At 50.5% G+C, this 13,793-nt stretch overlaps 1 protein-coding gene across 6 annotated transcripts; it reads right to left on the bottom strand.

Moving 5' to 3' along the window:
* Window positions 1-947: 947 nt before the first annotated feature.
* On the bottom strand, window positions 948-12,193 carry LOC120899872 (la-related protein 1-like). 6 transcript variants are annotated; one of them, XM_040306183.1, is made up of 8 exons: window positions 11,944-12,193; window positions 8,883-10,340; window positions 8,565-8,802; window positions 8,309-8,406; window positions 6,852-8,224; window positions 4,276-6,740; window positions 3,809-4,181; window positions 948-3,401 (listed from the first exon to the last, which is right to left on the bottom strand). In XM_040306183.1, the coding sequence occupies exons 2-8, from the start codon at window positions 9,891-9,893 to the stop codon at window positions 2,972-2,974; spliced, it is 5,988 nt and encodes a 1,995-aa protein (XP_040162117.1). In that variant the 5' UTR covers window positions 9,894-10,340; window positions 11,944-12,193; the 3' UTR covers window positions 948-2,971. The 6 variants fall into 6 exon arrangements, with proteins under 6 accessions (XP_040162117.1, XP_040162098.1, XP_040162125.1 ...); XM_040306164.1 differs by having other exon boundaries at window positions 11,986-12,193; XM_040306191.1 differs by having other exon boundaries at window positions 8,883-9,905; window positions 11,986-12,193.
* Between the last annotated feature and the right edge of the window lie 1,600 nt (window positions 12,194-13,793).

Below are 13,793 nucleotides of genomic sequence, written 5' to 3'. Positions count from 1 at the left end.
AGAGTACCATAAGAGTAAAATATACTTATATTTCACCTAAATAATGTTGCCTTAAACAAAGTTACTAATTGAACACTGCGACCTGTTTGGGAATTCCTGACAATGGGGGCCTTCACGATTCTAGTTAGTTTTTTGTATGGAGTTTGACAGTTGGAGGCCTGCAATTTTCAGTCTAGATTATTCTAGCATCAAAGCTAGAATTAGATTCGAGTACCTGCTCGAAAACACGGTGTTGTTTACATTTATCCCAACGTGCATTAAAGAGATCAGGTGGTGGAATCTGGAATCAAAGTGTATGTAGTCCAGGTGGTCTCATAGCATTTTTTATAACCAATTTTGAACATCACTTTTTGACAGAACGAGTTAAAACTTTTGCTCCAATGAGCTTTCTGAAGGCTTGACGAATACACAAAACACTCTTAAAATCTTCATTCAGAAGCAGAAGCGATAAAAATCAGCCTTCTAAATTCATACACCTTGGGATAAGCCCACCTGTATATTATACACGCTTAGATAGCTGCTCGAAAACTGCTATACAATGCAAACAGCTGACAGGCTGAAATATCAGCCTACGAACTTCAAACGGAAAGGGCCCCAATATTAATAAATAATAAGACATGGTTTTATGGGGTTCTTTCTTGGCTCTTTCCTGGGGGAAGTGAACTTTATGTGATGGGAAGTGGACTCTACGGCACCATTTCAGATAAGGCTCATCTGAATTCCAATAAGAATTTCCAATGCTCAGCCACGTCATCCACTAAAAAGTCATAGCTGATGCAAAACTTTACAACTGGTGAAACATGTCAAACTTTACATTTTTTGTCATCAATTTTAGTGTACGAAGAGAAAGAAGAACGCCTTTCGAAATCATCTTACAAAGTATTTTTTATGTAAACTGACTGATATAAAGTATAATATTTACAGTTATCGATTTATATATATTTATATTTATATTTATAGTTTAATTAATTGCGGCTCAGCAATTTTTCTTGTTGTTTTACCTTTCATAATCCGAATCTATTTGTAGCTAGCAACGATTTTCGACATTTTTTTTTTTATATTTGCTTTCGGTCCTGCTCATCATCTTTGTTTTATGATTTTTTTTTGCATTTTCATGTTTTTCCATTAGTTTGCACCTACGTACTAAGAAGTTGTGTGTGTGTGTAATTTTATCTCGTAGTCATTCCGCTTACACTTCTAGTAACTTCTTTTATCGAACATTAAATTCAATAATCCCACAGAAAAAAAATTATAAACGTAAATTAAAGAAAAGAACATTCAACGATAAAAATAAAGGCCCAATTGAAGAAAAAAACATACCAATTACAGAGCAATAGCAGAAAACACACAACTATCAGTGTCAGGCGCGCGCATCAGTGGGAGCGCAAAAATTAACACAAATTAGTAGATGTAAAGCATAATAAGCATAGGGAGGATCAGGGCACAACGGTGTGAGAACAAATGAGTGGCGTACAAAACATATCAAACACGTGAGAAACCGAGCGCGCCTCATTCGCAAATTTTGAATAATTCCTCTATAGTTGCATTCTTAGTACACCTCTGGTTACGGAGTTACAGAGCACGGTCACAATATTATTTTGTACGGAAATCAACAATTTTACCCTGACAAAAACTAACAAACCTGATTATAGCGTGTTTAAATAAAGACCCCCATTTGCGGTTTTTTTTCTTCCTTAGCGCACAGATATTGTGTGTTTTGTGTTATTCTTGCACGGCTGACTACAAATCGTGCGCATGGGGGGGGGGGAGTACAGCACAGAAACGGCCGCCCTAGACACACAAAACCAAATTCAATCATTTTCCACATTACAGTCCTGCACTACATCTAAAGCACGATAAGTATATACGCTTTATACTTTCACTTAAGTGTTATTCCACCCACTTCGTAATAACACATGTGCACAACCAGTACACGTGCAGATTGTTGTTTGCAAAGCAGACACGTTACCAAGTACGCTACCCATAACGCAAGCCGGTAGCTTAACACTTGAACACCCACACACAAATCCATGTACAACTATGGCTCCACAACAAACAAAAAAAAACACAATAATAATAAACGTCGGTGCAGTTATCATTATGTACCAGCCGTGTGGTGTACGACGGATGTATGGGAGTTCTAAATTGGATAGGGTGTCGGTGCAGAGACGCCAAGCCTTCCCCCATCTCGGCTTGTACTGCCTAAAAATACAAGCCTCGGGGCGTGTAACCAGCCAAGCAGAGATGCCTGAGTAGTTTTTTTTTTTGTATCTGCTGTCTACTCTTTTTCGTACTTTTTATCGTTTTACTACGCAGCCACACTTCGTGTGTTTTCTCCTGCTTGTCTCCTGTTGTCGGATCACACCATCAAAGTGCGAATACAATGAACTTTACACCTACAGGGCGAATTCGCGTAGAGGCCTTCCGCGTATCTACTTCGATAAGTTCGCGCGCGGTTTAATATCGGGGCAGAAATACTAGTATTCCTCTACTGGTTTCGTTATTGGGTTGTTTTTGTTTTTCTCTTGCTTTGTGTTTGTAGGAACATCAATCAGATTCAGCCATTCAGCTAAAAAATGGCATGAAAAGGGGGATTTGAGGCAAAAAAAAAGAATAACCATTATAATTTTAACTTGCCGCATGCAGCGCCATGTTGCAAGTCTGCTTTCGAAGACCTTGCTTCGAGAGCGCACAGGGCAGAAAATAAAACACACATCCACCCGCGCAACATCCACTGTGAGCGCGTTTGTGTGTGTGTATCTGTGTCTGTGTGTGTATCTGTCTGGCAGTTTGAAAAAGAAAGCTACTAATACGTAACTCTTTCTCTCTCTCTCTCTAGTGCGGCGTAACTCGCATCGGAGCAAAACTAACTACCTTCTCATAACATCGGTTGAGAAATAGCCGTTCGGACCGCGATTACTCACATTAAATCAGGATAGTTTGTCCCCTGCAGCATTGAATTAGCACTGCTTTAGTTATGAACATTGCTTTCACTAGATTTACTGTTGTTGATGCTGCTGCTGTTGCTGCTGCTCGGCATTGCACCGTCGGGCGCCGGTCCGGCCGTATTGTCACCGCCGCTGCTGTTACTACTTTGCGCCGGCGTTTTGTACGGCTTTGCCTTGTGAGCACCAGCTGCGTACTGTGAGGTTTGCTGCTGATGTTTGCTGATGTTACTGTTGCTACCTACATTACCTGACGTGGAGGGCTGCTGCATGTTGCTACGGGTAAGAAAGGCAAGGGAACGATGGCTGCTGCTCGGGTTGTTAAACGTGCGGACTACACGATTTCCTGCCGATCCGCTCCTGCGCCGCATCACCTGTGTTGTGTCGCCGAAGGAGCCGGTGCGGGTGCGTAGCCGGTTCGATACCTCCACCGGTCTGTTTCCCGTTGAATCGCATCTAGAACACACACAAGGTAAAATAAATTGTCGTTAGAAAGTGTATAACACATGTATGAAGATGTAGTATTGTGGAACAGGTATGGGAAGAAAACAACATGAGTGATTAAATTTAAGCACGTGTCTGTAAAAATATTCAACACTCCAGCTTAAATCATCAAAAGGTCGCTACTAGTAAATTATCTATTTTACTCAAGACACCAGGCGTCTCCATCACGATCACGTGCTATTATGTGTTGAACAATTTTAAATATTTCAATTTGTACATACATCCTTCCCTATCAGCTGTGTGGAAAAAGCAATAAAAAAACCCCAATGCCTTTGTTTTTCGCAACATTATCGACGCACACGATACAAGGTGTTGTTATTAATGTAGTTCAAATTAGTTTCACTCCGTTTTGTACTCACCGGTTACGACTTGTGTAGTGACCAGTATTGCTGTGACTCGATGAACCGGCTCCACTTCCGCTGCTGCCACCGCGGCGACTTCCTCCGGCCTGGTAAGCATGGCTACCGGCATGCGACGGTCCCGGTGCGGAACCGACCACCACCGCGACACCCTCGCTCTCCGAAACGCTTCTCGGGCGGCGCTTCGTTTGACACGGTTTGAGAGTACCAACGCCCTCAAGCATTTCGTTGATCTGCGGTTCCAGCACACGGAAATCTTCGATCGAATTGAACTTGTCCAAATATTCCTTCAGCTTGGGGTTTACCGTGAGCTTGGAAGCGTTTTTGTAGTACTTTTGGAAGGCCCAAAATTTCTCCAGCCCGTACAGTTGACCTATGAAGTATGGGGGAGAGGAAACCAAAAAAAAAAGATATACATTTGTGTTAGAGCGAACATCATTAGTGGTGCCGCCCCACGCTGTTCGTACCATTTTCGTAGTCTGATACCGTCTCGTGCTGGAAGTCTTCGTACAGCTGCGCCCGGAACTTCTTCTCCAACCCGTACGAATAGAACCGGAACAAACACTCCAGCCCGTACCGGAAACCCTCGGCGGCATCCTCGATCGCGAGCTGCCGGAACTCGTTGTACATGTTCTTGTTGAAGTTCTCGCGCAAGAAGAACGACCAGAACCGGAACAGTGTGTTCATCTCCTGCGACTGACCCGGGCCCATCCGCTTGCGCTCCTTCAGGCACCGGCTGTGGTACTTGTGGTACACCTGCTGCGTGAACCCGTTCTCCTTCAGCAGCGCGTGGGACGGATGCTGAAAGACCGGCAGGCTGTGGGGCAGTGAGCCGTAGCTGGACGCGGTCGGGCTCGTGCCGGCCGAGCTGCCAATACTGGTCGTGCGGGGCCGATGCTCCACCGCGTCCAGCACCCAGCCGACGTGGCTCTCGACCGGTGGATTGTTCAGGTGGCGCGTTTTGCGCTTGCGGGGCGTGATCGGATCGACAAACTCGTCCTTGTTGACGGCGTAGAAGCGCGCCTTGTGCCGGTTGCCGGTGGTCGTCGAGGCGGTGCTCACATTAAGCCCGCTCACGTCCAGCAGCGACTGATCGTCGACCATGCTGCTGTCGTTGAGCGCTGCCGACGACGGTGGCGACGACGCTGCCGGCGGCGATGCGATGGTCACACTCGGTGGTGCCATCGGCGCGGAGGGCTGCGGCGATGCCACCTCCAGCGTTGCCAGCTTGGTCGGCTTCGTCACGAGCTTGTCGTACTCTTCCTGCGAGATGAGGTTCACCGTCCGATAGCCATGGTAGCCGCCACCGCGCCGCCCATCGCTCTTGCTCGTGAGCAGATCCTCCTCGTAGTTGTACAGCCCATCGTTGATGATGCGCTCCAGGTCCTGCGTAATTTTCGTGCGCGTCGTGAAATCGCCCGTACGATCGTACCCATCGTGCTTGGGCAGCCGGTTCGTGATCTGGGTCACGATCAGCAGCTTGTTGATTTCCGTGTCCGGTATCTCGTAATCCGACTCGTCGTCGTCCTCCGACCAGTTGTCGGTGAAATGGTTCACCCGACCGCCACAGCTGCGCGGTATGTCCAGCTCTTCGTCGAACTGGAAGTCAAGTTCTTCGCGCTCTTCCGTGGTGGACGCAGCATTCGCTCCTGCTGCTGCTGCCGCCGCTGCCGGTGCGGTGCCCAGGTTGTCCTGCTTCAGTTGTTGCGTCGTTGCGTTGCTGCTACCCTGCTGGGGCTTCGCCTGCTGCGATGATGATTGTTTTGCGAGCTGCTCCATCGATGCAGCCTTCTTGCTACCAGCAATGTCATTCGACAGCGGTCCACTGACACTGCTGGTAGCGCTACTGTTTTTTGTCTGCTGCTTTGCCTGTTGCTGCTGCTGCTGCTGCTGCGCTGGTGCTTGCTGAGGGTGAGATTGGCTCGACCGAGATCTTCTCTTTACTTCCTTCCATAAGGCGGCCTCTGGTTGTGGCTGTTGTTGCTGCTGTTCGGCTGATTCCTCTTCCGGCTGCGCAGTTGCTGCCGCAGGCTTCTCGTCCACCTTCACCGTTTTGCCTTCCTTGCCTCCCTCACTACCACCCCCATGCTGTTGGGCCGCCTTACCCTTCTTCCCACCGCCAGCAGCAGCCGGTGGTGGATTGGGCTGCTTTTTCTCGTTCGCTTTACTTTTCGGTGGCTTATTTTCTACTTGCGCGGCCGCCGGAACGAATTCCGGCACGTCGGGGTTTAAGTTTTCTTCTGCCGATTTCCCACTCTCCGCGGGCGGTGGCTGAGCGGCAGGGGCAGCATTGGACTTCTGCGCTACCTCTTTGACGGAGCAAGGCTTCACCATCGGCGCTACGTTCACGCACGGTATTAGCAGCGGCACGGTTTTGCTCGCTTTGCTTACTGGGTTGCGAATATTTCTCGGTAACGGGGGTGGTGGAATACTAGACAGGATCTTCGAGGCCACCTGCAGCTGCGGCACGGCTGCGACATCGGCACCGTCGCCAGCGACCGGAACCGATGTCGGCGCAGGAACCGCCGCCGACGCCGCCGCCCCCTGTTGCTGCTGTTCTTGCCCGGCCGGTTTAGCGTCTGGCGCTTGTTGCTCTCCCTGCACCGTCTGCGATGGCAACGCCGACGTCCGGTCCTGCTGCTGCTGCTGGTCGGCGAAAGTAACTCCAAAGTTCATCGCACCATTCACGATCGTGACCGAGTGATCGATTGGCCACATCGTGGGGTTGACGCGCGTGCGCACCTTGTAGTCTTCGATCAGCTCCAGCTTTTCCGATTCCTTGATTGCTTCGGTGATTATGTCAATATCGTCGGTGAGCGCTTGCACTCGATGGAACGATGCGATAAGCGTAACCGGAAGGAAGCCCTCCGGGTCCATTTTTCGCCGCAGGTAGAAATCACGATTTAGATTTTCCTCGCTAAAGTAATATTCACTGTGCCAAGCGACAAGAAAGGGAAATAAAAATGAACAATTAGTTTCAACAGAAAAATAAAGTTAGTGGGAAGACGGCAGAAGGTTTGTAAGAACAAGGCGGCCAACTTACATTTGCTTTTTAATACACTCCTTAATGCTCAGCTGATCCATTCCTATCAATGGCGCACCGTTGTAGTAGAACGTGCTTAGATAAGGCATGATGAACGCCGCCTGGTCGGTACCGATTTTGGTGTTCACCGCGGTGAAGTCTTGGAAATCCTGCCCAGTTCCAAGCGGGATGCCGCCAACCACACCGTTCTCGACGCCGGCCGCAGCACCCGTTGTGGCAGTGGTCCGATCGTTCATATGACGGTTGGCTCCTCCGCGCATGGGCGCCCCGCGTCTGTAGCCGAAGTTCATTCCACCGCGTCCGGTAGCGATGCGGCCACTGCCGCCTCTGCCACCGCGGTAAGCCGGCGGACCGCCGCCTCCTCCGCGGGTAGTCCGCCCTCTAGGCATACGGCCACCCGGCGGAGCCCCGTTGCCCCGGTGCGACTGCGGCTGATGCTGCTGATGCTGCGCTTGCTGCTGTTGCTGCTGCTGCTGCTGCTGCGGCGGCTGCTGTTGCTGCTGCTGTTGCGCCTGTGGCTGTTGGTTAGCATGCTGCGCCTGGCCGGCTGACTGCTGTCCCCCGGCCGACGAATCCTGATGCTGATGCCAACCGCTCTCTTCGTAGTCGTCGTACCGCCGGTGCCGGGGCGTTCGCGCACGTCTTTCGCGCGCCTTCGGCAGCTCTATTTCCAGCGGAACCCACTTCGGTTTCGGGCCCTTGCGCGTGTTGTTGCTAGCGGATGCGGCCGACCCATTTACCTCGCCTTCAGCTGCCGTTCCACGGCCTCGGCTGTGCGGTCGGCTCTGCGAAGTGGTGGCCGTCGCTTGCTCCGAGGCGGCGGTATCAGTAGTTGCTCCATCCGAGTTGGCCTGTTTCGACGCCGTGCTGGATGCCGTTGCAGGTTGTTTCGGTGGAGCAGCAGCAGCAGCAGTTGAGGATGGTGCCGCAGCGTTCTTTCCTCCCTCTTCGTTGGTCGATTTCGGACCGGTTTGATTATTAGCGCGGGCAGTAGAAGCACGTGCGGATGCTCCATCCGCTGTTTTGGTAGCATTATCTTTAACGACGGCGCTGTTGTTGCTAGTGTTCGTCGAGGAGGTGCTCTTCGAGGTACTTGGACCGCTTTCAGGAACTGGGACATCCGCTGGCTGCTGGTGCTTCTTCGGCGACGACGACGACGATTGCGCTGGTGGAGCATTCATCGGTTCTGACGATTTTGGCTGTACCCCGGCCGTCGATGTGGACGAAACTGCTGAGCCGGTTGCTTTCGAAGCAGCGTTTTGCTTTTCTGCGCTCGCTTCGGACGATCCACCCTTCTTGGGACCGTCGGCTGGGGTGTTCTTTTTCTCGCCCAGTGTTGGCCAGTCTCCACTGTTCGCTGTGAAATCGGCAGCCTGGGGGAAGTGACAATTTTAAGCAATCAATAAAACATAAAAATAACCCCCGCTCAACGGTTAGCAGCAAAATCCCAAACCCACCTTTGCGTTGTTACGTTTTTTATCAGACTTTCCACCGGCCGGAGCTGCTGGCTTGCTACCGTTCGGGTCGTTGGGCATTGCTTTCTGGTTGCCATTTCCTGTGTAATGTTTACAACGAAATAGAAAACAAAATCGCTATTACTTCATCGTTCATCCACAATAGCTGGTTTGCAGTTTTGCAAATCAGCGATCAGCCCGTTATCAGCAATGTGTATACGAGCCCTAGCGCCCTCGACTTGCTGTGGCCTTGGTTTACCTTGAGCTTTGGTTGGCTGTTTCGGCTGTACATTCCGCTTTTCATTCGATCCAGTTGCGCTTGAAACGTCCGATTTTTCCACAGCTGCAACCGCGCTGGCTGGGCTTGGGACGGCAGGTGTAGCAGCGGCAGCCGCCGTGCTGGGCGCCGCTGCTGGCGCTACCTTGGCTGTGTTGGACTTGGTCTGGGCACGTGTATCGTTCACTGGAATCGGAGCCGGTTCTATGGACGGGGTGACCTGCGCCAAGAAAAAGGGGTGTAACAGACAACATTAATAACATTAAACACCCACCATGTAGACAAGCGACCACCACCTACCTTCCATGCGTTCACCTTTGGCAGTGGCGCTTCAACAAACTTCTTCGCATCCTCCTTGCCGCGGTCTTCCTCGTCCGATGGTGAGCCTGCCGGACCGGCCACAGCACCACCGGGAGCGGCCGCTTGCTGTAGCTGCTTCCCGGGTGCTCCGCTGGTGCTGCTGGCACCGCCGGCACTGCCACCTTCCGCCGTCGCATCGTGCAGCTTCTCGTCCTTTGCTGATTCGCCGGCCGCATTCGCGAGATTGCGACTGCGATCGCTCGACTTACGTTTGCCGAAATCTTTCCGGTACGATCCGCCCTTCTCGTCCGGTCCGCCACCACGTTCGTGTGAGAGCTTGCCCTGCTTGCCTACGTGCGTTTGCGTTCCTGGAGCCGCCGGGCGCCTGCCAGACCCCCTAGCAGCTCCAGCGGCTGACTGTTTTTCTCCGGACGATTTCGGACCACCATGTGGCGTTGAAGCGCCGGCGGCGGCGGCGGCAGCAGCAGCGGCAGCGGCCGCCTTTGCCTTACGATCGCGCTTGTGATGCGACACCACTGGGACAAAGTTGGCATCATCTTCCAGCTCGTCGGGCGTGTTGTTTTTCACATCCAGCTCATTGCTGAGCGGAACCTTCGCCTCGTCTGCCATCGGTGCGGTGCTGGTGGCCGCCGATCCGGTCGCGGCAGTGTTTGTGGGGTTGTGGGCCGTGGCCGTACCGAGCGTTACCGACTCTTTGCCTGCCACCGGTTTGCCTTTGCTGCTGCTACTGTTCGGAGGTGCACCACTGCCCGGTCGCTCACTGCCAATGTTTTCCTTGTTGTTGTCGGCTTGATGCGAAACGTCTTTGCCCTGCTGCTCCTTCAGATTCAACAACACGTTGGCGTACGAAGAGCTAGAGTTGTTGTTGTTGTTGTTGTTGTTGTTGTTGTTGCTGCTGCTGTTGGTATTGTTGTTATTGTTGTTGTTGTTGTTGTTGTTATTTGCTGCGTTGCTAACACTGGTTCCATGTGATACCTGTGTTGATGCCATTGCTTTCGCTCGCTGCAATTATTTTCCGATTAGCGGAAACGGCTCTCTTTAGGTGGATCGCGCAAGCTTCGAGGTTTGACGTGACGAGTTTTCGCGTATGTTTTGCTTCCACACCAAAACTCTCAGTTAATTTGTAAATGAATAAAAATAAACGCACACACAACACACAAAACTTTGAACAAACCCGCTCGGCGCAACGCGACCCAAGTGCCCCAAGCGCGCGCTGCCGTGTCTGTGTGTGTAAAACTTGCGCTTCCTTTCACAAAAAGCTCAGCTTCCGGTTAGCACGCCGTTCTGCTTCTTCTTCTTCTTCGCACACCGCAAATTCGGGTGGTCACAATCACAAAATAATTGCCCAAAAAATAAAAACCAAAATGTTCACAAAGAAAACAACTTTACCGGCCAACACCCCCGGCGCCGTTCACCCCTGCCACTTCTTCGCCGTCACTGTGTAGATGGAGAAGCAAAAATCATAAAAAGCGTGTGAGAAAAAGGCATTCCATTTGTCCAAATCCGAGAGCACGTTGCTACACGCTGCGGGCACTGGGAGTCAGTTCGAAAAGGGATACTACACCGACCACCAAACCGACCCCGACACTGCTGGGCGAAGGACCGTGCACAACACAACACATACACACACACACGCACACATACACACCCAAAATTTGACCACACCGCAGCAGCCCTTGGATCACGAGCACTTTTTCGCAGTCGGCGCTCCTCTACCAGTGTGCAGTGCAGAGCGAGAGAAAGAGAGACAGAGAGCGAACGAAATAGAACAATGTTTCTCTCGCACGAAAGGTCCGGCTCTGGGCCCTCTGCACAGCGATGCGAGCGAGAGGGAAAGCGAACTGCTCCACGATAACACGCGCGAGAGCGAGAACGCGTATTGACGTTCTCGATTACCTCGTGTAGTGCACACCGTCGTCGTACACACGTAGATCAAAATTCGAAAGCACACATTTTTTACTTTATTTCGGGAGCACCAAAATCAACATGCATCCTACACACCCGCCTGTACGACCGATACACGGCGAAAGGGGGCGGGAATGTGGCAGTAAAATTGACGTGAAAATTCTGATCCACAATCGAGCGGATTCGAGCGAATCAGCCACAATACAATGGAAACGACCCCACTAGTCTTATGGCGATCGTTGGCCACAGGCGCTTTTCAACGTGTCCCGAAATTACACTCCGAAAAAATCCCGCACCAAAATGGCAAATATATTTATCGCCGTGTGCCCGTGCAAACACTACGCGTGTGTGTGTGTGTATTGGCCGTGTGTAACCTGATGACATAATATATGCTACCATACACAGAGGCAAAGTCTCGCGACCACCACACACCGTGCGGCAGCAGACTGAGCCGCGTAACCCTCGTGAGAAGCACGACAGCGGCGGCGGCGGCGGCGGCGGCGACGATGACGACCAAGACGACGACAACGACGAAGACGGTGCGCTCTGGCTACACGTTTCAGTTCCGTTTCCTCCACCTGCCGATTATCGGACGCGCTCCCGGGGGTTGCTCTCTTCCTCACCGGTGTGGCGCCGCAAACGTTATCGGCGTACCGTACACAGGGCGAGTTCCGGAACATGCGGGACACGCGATTCCCTCTGCATGCGGCGCCGCAACCGACTGGGCAACGGTTTGGAAAGGCAAAGTTAGCTACACCACCACCACCGTCTACCACTGATCATACAGCAAAGGTTTTCGCACCTGTCTGTACAAGTGAAACACTATCCGGAAGGCGCTTCCTTTCTATCATGTGCTCCGAATTCCGTATAGGGAGTAAATGCGCTAGCACCGAAGCCTCTCTCACTGAACACACCGTCACACATACGACACACACACACACACGCACACACCGTACAGTCCCAACCCGCAGTACGCGCATATGATCCGATGTCCTTGCTAGATTTAGCTAGACTTGGTCGGCAGCACCCTACACTACACTACACACACCGACCGTGCACCACATGTGCCATCGTGCTCAGGCCTGCTTCTTCCTCCTGGCAGGCAGACAGGCGGAGAGCAACACCGCTGCCGTACCTCGTCCGCACACGGAGCACACTGTTTCCACACCGTACTAACCAAGCCGGGCGCTAGGCTAATGCACCGTATTCCATGTTCGGTCGCAGGCTGGCGCTTATCGTGTATCGTAAAACTGCGTGCCACGCGGCTAATAGAGCTGGTCGAAGCTGGTGAGCACGGATTTTAGCACGGATAAATATTTTGTTTCCTTCACGAAACCACGTTTTCGTGCGGAGCAGGATCCCACAATGATTTTTTTAAGGTTAACGTTAGCTGTCAATGTGCGCACCCGTACAGCATGGCGAGCGTTTTTGACGTTCGAATATCGCTACATCTCGCTCATTTTATCTACCCTGCCTTTACTTGCCTGCAGTGCTCGTTTCAAAGTGAGCGTTTGTTTTTAGGTAAACACTTATGATTCAAGAGGCGAAAGAACTCCGTTGGAGCCAAAGCCTCTATAAACTATACGAACAACAACAACCACTTATGACAGATTTTGGTGCACCAGTATTTTAGGAGAATGCGAATAGCTACAAACATCGGTATATTCAAACGCCCTCGTGAACCTGAATGCATATCGACGGAAAAGAATAAACTCACTAAAATCCGTAGTACAGAAAGTCAACCATGCTCTATGGCGTTCTGCCTGGCCCTGCTTCTTGTCCATATTCGTCTGTCTTCAATTTACAACAGACGCAGCTCAACCTAACCCAGCCTTCCAGCTAGCTGGCGATTCTGCCTATAATACCGTAAAGCATGTCGTATTTAATCACCCTTTTGGCAACGCATGTGTCCGCTCTTCAGCTACTGGTCTCCGCAAGGATACACCATGCTTCAAGAATGTTTTTTTTTCTTTTGACAAACCATTATAACATAATTATTATATAAGAAAAAAATATCTTCCCTAGAAGATGTTTGAGAGCGACGTGATGTATAGACTAGAAATCATACAACAATACAGAGGGAATGTGAATGCTCTTCAAGCGAGGAAGCTCCTCTGTGTCGCTATCACACCAACAGATGACGCCACTAGCTTTTTGCTACTTTTAGAATGCATGAGTCGTTTGCCGTCTGTTAAATGAAGTCATTTTGTATTCCGTTCAGGTTGAGAGTTTGAGTCGTTTAGAGCCAAAACCATCAACCAAAATAACCTCACTTCCATAAAAAATAAATTTAAAAAACGTAGGTGTATGAGCAGTTTTTGTGCAACTGCTGCACTAGCCTGCCTTACTTATTTGAGTTACACCAACAGCTACACGCTTGTTTGATAACCATCAGTCGGCATGGCACGCCAAAGGCCTCGTCAGAACCGGCACGGAATAAATACATTCATAAAAGCATCGTCAAAAGTGCTCTACCGGCTTTCCCCGATTCCCCCAGCGACCCAAAGCCACCAGCGAATGAAGACTGTAATAAAAAGCCACCACCGGAACAGCTGATGCAATAGCAAGTGAAACTACTTCTAGACGGCCCAAAAAAATTTCGCGATAATTTTTGGCGACACTTTCCATCTGTCAAACTGTCTACGTTGAAGGACGAAAGTATGGCTTACTTCGATTGTTTCGTCGCGAAACGCTCGCTTTGCATTTCTGTGAAAATTTCACAAATGCATATCGACAGTGACAAACCCGCGACAATCACGGTTGCCCTTGGTTTTGTTCTAAAACCGAGAAGTTTCATTAGCAAAAAGAGCTCGCAGAAAATTTGCCACGGTACAAAAGTTGGTCATCTAGAACCAGTGTGAGACGGAGGAGCGAAAATGTAAATATAGAAATGAGGGGGATATGGAGGCAGGGGTGGTGTGTATTAATGGTTTCGGTCATTTAATTTTATCCACCAACACAATCACACACCAACGCGAGATTTTT

The sequence above is a fragment of the Anopheles arabiensis genome, chromosome 2 (genome assembly GCF_016920715.1).
Source record: "Anopheles arabiensis isolate DONGOLA chromosome 2, AaraD3, whole genome shotgun sequence".
Lineage (NCBI taxonomy): Eukaryota > Metazoa > Arthropoda > Insecta > Diptera > Culicidae > Anopheles > Anopheles arabiensis.
Note: the sequence above shows the minus strand (reverse complement) of the source record. Positions and strands in the feature narration are given on the sequence as shown.